This window comes from Pempheris klunzingeri, chromosome 22 (genome assembly GCF_042242105.1).
Source record: "Pempheris klunzingeri isolate RE-2024b chromosome 22, fPemKlu1.hap1, whole genome shotgun sequence".
NCBI lineage: Eukaryota > Metazoa > Chordata > Actinopteri > Acropomatiformes > Pempheridae > Pempheris > Pempheris klunzingeri.
The window spans coordinates 6876185-6882679 of NC_092033.1; the positions used below are offsets into that span (position 1 = coordinate 6876185).

At 43.5% G+C, this 6495-nt stretch overlaps 1 protein-coding gene across 1 annotated transcript; it reads left to right on the forward strand.

Moving 5' to 3' along the window:
* Positions 1–129: 129 nt before the first annotated feature.
* On the forward strand, positions 130–6495 carry sypl1 (synaptophysin-like 1). The gene is made up of 5 exons (XM_070853687.1): positions 130–404; positions 4521–4639; positions 4848–5052; positions 5160–5351; positions 5883–6495. Exons 1-5 carry the CDS (start codon positions 333–335, stop codon positions 6012–6014), a joined length of 720 nt encoding a protein of 239 aa, XP_070709788.1. The 5' UTR covers positions 130–332; the 3' UTR covers positions 6015–6495.

Sequence of the window (6495 nt, forward strand, 5' to 3'; positions counted from 1 at the left end):
GGGCTCCAGGAACTCGTTTTTCAAGCTACACTGCAAAAAATATCCACTGTAACTAACAGTTGTTCTATAGTCATGTGGTGCTTGGCGATCCTGAAGTGCGTAAAACTGTACTTTGAGTTACGCGAATGATCCCACATCCACGGCAGAATTGTAATTCAGCTGCTTGTGCGCAAACGTTGGATTGCAAAACTCGCCTTACTGGTCATTTTTTTGCAGCGTCGGCAGTAAAACCACGTCATTCTGTCAAACAACTCCCCTTTTTCCTCCCTGTCGGACCAACATCCACAGCTTAGGAGCAACTGGATAAAGATTTGGGGATCAGAATCGCAATCATGATGACCGGATTTCGGCTGAACTTGTCGCCCCTGAAGGAGCCTCTGGGCTTCGTCAAACTGGTGGAGTGGGTGAGTTAGATGGATGCGGGTGGTGTGTGTGTGTGTGTGTGTGTGTGTCATACCCAGAGGACAGGGAGGTTCAGCTCTCCTTTTGCTCCTTGGATTTTCCCTTTTCCCGGAGCTTTCTACTCTTCGGGAAAATCACTGAAATGTTCTTTTTTTTTTTTTAGGAGGGGGTGGGTTCTTCAAAATGCAGATGGCATAATTTTGTCCACTTTTTCTTCACATCTTTCTTCCATCTGCATCTCCATTTGAGGTTTTACACTGAAAAGAGTTAAAATATATACACTAATGTAATTCAGTTAATAAAGTTTAACATGCAAACTTTGTCAGTACCCAATAATATGGACATTTTGATCATTTAGATTTTTCTTGAAAATAATTGTACTTTATTTTGGCAAAGAAATGATCTCAGATGTGCCAAGTGCATTTGGATCATTGTGGCGGTTGCATGGGTCTGCCCCTCACAGGAAACCGTTATTGATTAATTAATTTCTTGCCAATAATTGACCCTGTGAATAACTGTGCAGACGGCTGAGACACTTTGGGTACTCATACACTCACAGTGGAGCGCACGCTTTGCAATCATCCCATTATGGAAAGTCCAGCGCTCAGTTGTGCTCAACACAAGTGGGTCAGGAGAATCCAGTGTGGGTTAATGGTGCTACAGTTTCTCTCAGCTGTTCTATTTTCTCATAACACACACACACACACTCACAAAGAGCTATAGAGCAGCAGTAACACCCAGTCACCTGATTCAGGGCTGTGTGTGTGTGTGTCATTGTGTTGGTCTATTTAACCTGACATATTTTGATATTCACATCGATCTGGATGATACATTGTGAGGGTTAGGGTTAGACATAACATATTATCTCATTTAATGCTGAGGATGTCCTATGTGCTCACCCGGTAGAATGTAGTAACGACTATATGAAGCAGCAGCAGTGAATGTGTCTTTGGTTCGTGGGTTTTGGTCATAAATTTAGCTCAGCGTATGAATGGAAACAGCGAATTGATGGCATCATTTTTCACTTCTTCCAGACGGTTTGGCCCTACTGCTGTCAATGAAATTGGAGGTTATCAGCAGGTTGTCTTGTCTAAAATCCAACATTTTTCTGTCTGGTCTCCATTCAGCCTGTAAGCCTCTGAGTGATCTGAGTGATCTAAATGAAAATGTAGTTTACTTTGTGCTTGAGTGGTTTGGCCCAAACACTCATACCTCCCCAGATCTTATCCTCCACCCGCTAGTAGTAAACAGGAAGGAGGGCTCGGAGTAACAAATGATATAAGGCTGCGTGTGAGAGCCAGGTTTTTGGGTCTTCTTAAGGAACTCTCCAGTGACAAAATCGGCACACACTCCACTGGCTTTGGGGGTGTTTGGTGGGGCTGACCTGGACTCTGTGACCTCTGTGTAAGAACTGGAGGGAACACTGCAGATAATCCTGCTTCTAACGTGAAATATCTCAGATTAAGGAGGATATAGTTTTACTTTTCAGTGTTAGCATCACCTATAGGAACCTGAAACCTAACTTCAAATCCATATTGCAAGTGAAAATTGCTGATGCTATCTCCCAGCTTGGTTATAAGTGAAGACTGCCTAAACATTTATTTGGCAGTCTCTGGAATGTCCATAAAGTTGTATTTTGTTGTGTGCAGATGTTTCGGGATGCCTGAGATGAAGGTTTTAGGACTGGCAAGGTACTGCTGTGTGTCTACAGTCTTTGGCAGGCGGCACGTCTGGAGAAAGTGCCTCCTGTTCCCTTGATTAGGACATGACAAGATGCCCAACTGTTCGACGGCATTGGTGCAGTCTGGTCATTATACTCTGTTTAAAAATGTGAGCATAAACAAAATAAGCAAAATGTTGATGTGTGTTTGGTGCATGCTGGCTGTTACAGTTGTTCGTGCTGAGGCTCCACGACCTCGTAGTGGGAGAGTGACAGAGTCGGTGAAACAAGAATGTGAGAGAAGTAGCTTACTGTGGAGTGTGGCTAGGAAAACAGGAAGTGGCAGCCTGTGACATCTGGAGAAACATCTGGAGAGAGGCCTCGAGGTGTGTGTGTGGGGGTGTGTGTGTGTGTAGATGTGGACGTACAGTGTGTGTGTTCGCGTGTGGGTTTTGTGGTGTGAAGCTAAAGGCTAAAAGTTGAGGTGGCCTGTTGTAAGCATTTTTCATGGGTGTGATTGTGTGAGATGGAGCTGTGCTGACGAAACCGAATTTACGAGGTCAGTTAGACTGTTTCTTCTTAAATATTTAGTTTGGAGTGTCCAGGCTGTAGTGCATGCGTGCGTTGTGTGTAAATCCAAGATGATTACCATATTCCCATTTACTAAAGTGTCAATCTGCATACTGCAATCTTTTTATTCATTTCTGCATCATTTTGATGATTCCCGATGAGGGAAGGCCGTCTGATCCACCACAGAGTTACAGTACAAAGGGGGCAAAGATCATCTTAACCTTAAAGCTGCTGTAATCAGTATTTTTGTATTAACAGTGTATCAAATGGCTTCTTGTCATGTGAAAGGGGTCACTCATATAAGTGAACCAGCAGAGGATTAATACCCACTTCTGCAATTCCCATCATCTCTGAGTGTTTTAGCATCTTTCAGCTCATTGTTTTGGTTTTCTGGCCTGCGATTTTACTGTTTTTGGTCCAGTCTCATGGCTCTCATTAGTATTGTGTCCTTTCTCGGTGGGAAAAAAAAACTCTAAAGCACTTAACAGCAGACAGACAAAGTTAGTGACTGGCTGATGAACATTGTGGAGTATTCAGCAGCTAAAGACGTGAATAGCAACCTCACATTAATCAGGAGGCCGGAAACACAACGCCAAATGAATGCTAATGTTGCTCCGTGTCTGCTTTATGTGCAAATAAGCCACTGATCCCCAGCATGTTCACCATACCAACATTTTAATGTGATTTTAGGGCAGCGTTGTGTTTCCTGCCTCAACATTTAACAGGTTAAACTTGATTCCGCAACCTCAGTTTTCTCCCAATAATCCTTTGACTGAGATAAATCCTGATTTTCTAGCGACACTTTCCTTGCCCACATGACTGAAAAGATTCAGAATGCCAGCTCTGTGAAACAGGACAGTTGTTCTGTGTTCACCTCTATTCTGTGACGTTAATTACTGAATTCACGTTGCACTGTGGCACAGCTTAAGCATGTGATGACGGGCAGTGACAAGAAGCTACACAGGTCGAGAACATATGAAAACAATTGGAGAAGATGAGAATCTTCCCGTGAATGATATTCCTGATCTATAGTGCACATTTTCATGCCAGAATTATGTGATCATTGTTTCTCCTGCTGCAGTTTGAGGGTTAAGCTTAGCAGCAGCTGCCCTGACTGAAAGAATTTAGTATGTGTTGGTTTTAAGGAGAGTATTAGTGTCACATGGCCTCCACGCTGAATCAGATGTTTTCTGCCTCTGCGGGAAAGAATTCAGGAGTTGAATGGCAGAATTAGTGCGGCCATGTAAGCCGCATTTTATTGCATTTCATAAGATAGCAGTTTTTCAGAGCAAAACCATCTCTCAGATCATACATGTTAGGTCACTTTCCTGCTGTTGGAGCCATGTGATCACTGGGTGACTGCCACAGCAGTGCAGGAAAAGAATATGGGAAATTATACAAATGATGATTTTTGCTGCTGGGACCATTTTCTTTTAGGTTTGACTTAGATGTAGTGTTTCTATTAGCAAAGCATAGCAAGAAAACTGATCTTGTAAAAACTGTTGAGTGGTGAGTTTTATTTTCAGCTGTTTGTAAGATCAAAACGCTGGCCATCTGTCCATCCCTCTGGCTCTTTACTGCCAACAGTGTGCTTTAGGCTGCCAGTTTTCTTCTTGGTGTGAAGTTCTGGTGACATTACATTGTCTAAGAGTACATCTGTGCAGGGAGGATCACAGTACTAATAGATGTGGAAGTGTTTTTGCATTGTAGGTTTACTGGAAAGAATTTGCTGAATATCATCCGCTCTGCTTAACAAATCTCTGTCTTTTTTTTTTTCCTCCAATATTTTTTGGGTTTGATATGATTCCCCCAAAGGCTGAACAGGGTTTTCTCACGTCAGTCTCAACCATTTCCCTAATCTCTCGCTCTCTCTTGTCTGTCCAAACAGCTCACAGCCATATTTGCTTTTGGAAGCTGCGGCGGATTCTCCGGGAGGAACATCGTATCTATCCTCTGTGGCGATGGCAGGAATGAAACTCTCAACGCCAACTTTCACTACCCATTTAGGTGAGAATCGCAAAAAAAAAAAACATTTGGGGAGATTTTCAGTGACAGCCGCAGGTTTGAATTGTCATTTATCATCAGTTACATAAGCAATTTCAAAAAGAGGGCCAGATCAGAGGGATAATTAATTCAGTATTACAGCATTAGAAGGAACAGCCACCAAAAAACAGCAAGAATGATGATTTCATTTGATGGCTGAACCTTCCATCAGGTTAAGCCAGGTCCCGCTCGTCGAGGGAAACACCACTTTGTGTAACCACTCTGTCACGACGACTCACATGGTAGGAGACTCGGCGTCCTCAGCAGAGTTCTTCGTGGGCATCGCCATCATCTGCTTTCTGTACAGCATGGTGGCTCTGTTGGTGTATTTAGGCTACATGCACGTCTACAAGGATTCTGACTTTGGACCAATTTTCGTGAGTATTGATTTTGCAACAGATCAAGAGGGGGTTTTGTGTGTCACCGACAATGAGCGACTTGTAGCTTCTGCCTGTGGAGCTGATGGGCTCGTCCTTGCTTCCAGGACTTTGTGATCACGGCGATTCTGGTCTTCCTGTGGCTGGTGTGTTCGTCCGCGTGGGCGAAGGGCCTGCAGAATGTGAAGGATGCCACAGACACTGGCGGCATCAGCGCCACGATGGCGCTCTGCAAGGATAGCAACATCACCTGTGCGGTCACAGAGTTCGCCAACATGCGGACCCTCAACATCTCTGTGGTGAGAAGAAATACAGAGCAGAGAGATATTGGTCACACTTTCAACAGTCTCAGCCAGTGTTCACTTCACCTGTCATTCATTTCCACGATGACAGCGATACATTTTAATTAAACAGTTTGTTTTCTAGTGTCAACACTCCTCGAGCTCTTTGGTTTACTTTGTCCTGTAAAATCTAAATAATTTGGCCAGAAAAAGAGGCTATTGTTATTCTTTAAATCAGATCCAGAAGATTTAAGTGTAAACATTAAGCAGCCTGACTCACAGTCATGAGACTTGAGAAATAACACGTTCATTTTCCTCAAAATGTTGCTGTGGTCTGCTCAATAGTTTCTGTGTCATAAGTCCAAAGCAAATTTGTTGGAATGAACACAAATATGACCACAATCTAAGTCCCCAAGCTGTCCAAGAACATGTGGTTTGTCCCTGATATAAAACCCATCAGATATGTATTTAACAGACACACCGCACATTATAACAAAGTCCTCCTCTATTGCAGTTGTTTCAGTGTTTTTTCTGTCTGCATTCTTCCAGGTGTTCGGCTACCTCAACATGTTTGTGTGGGCGGGCAATGCCTGGTTTGTGTACAAGGAGACCCGTTGGCACTCCCAGAAATTCTCTTCTCAACCCGGACCTGGAAGGCAACAGGTCCCCGCCCCCATCTAACATCCAACATAAAGCAGTATACACACAGATGCCCACAGCAACAGGAATCAACATGTACACAGCAGACACAACCATAATTTTAGCCCATGCACATACACTCACTGTATGACCACACGTGCCTGCAGACACATACACACAAAATAAAATGATTCGTGATGAGGGTGACGAAGACGGACAAAACGAAGGATGAATTCTGATGGATTTGGCTATATATTGGATTTGGACCTTATCAATACAGTAGCAGCTGCGTAGGCACAGTCGTACACAGAGCTCAATTTGTATTGAGAATGGCTTGTCATATCATGCCTTGCACATTTATGGCGTGTGTGAACTGTTCTAAAAGCAATGTAAATTTTCTAAAAGGTTTCCTCTGAGGGCCTAAGCACCCCTGCAGCAGTAGGAGTTGGGAGGGAGGCGAGCGTGTCATGTGTAGATTAGCCGTTATTATTTCTGCCTGTCTCATTCATTATGACAACACCAA

Bases quoted from the DNA above. Each gene is read 5' to 3' on its own strand.
- sypl1 (XM_070853687.1), top strand. From the start codon at position 333: ATGATGACCGGATTTCGGCTGAACTTGTCGCCCCTGAAGGAGCCTCTG. The intron at 405-4,520 runs GTGAGTTAGATG...CTGTCCAAACAG, and splicing joins TCGTCAAACTGGTGGAGTGG to CTCACAGCCATATTTGCTTT. The intron at 5,053-5,159 runs GTGAGTATTGAT...CCTTGCTTCCAG, and splicing joins CTGACTTTGGACCAATTTTC to GACTTTGTGATCACGGCGAT.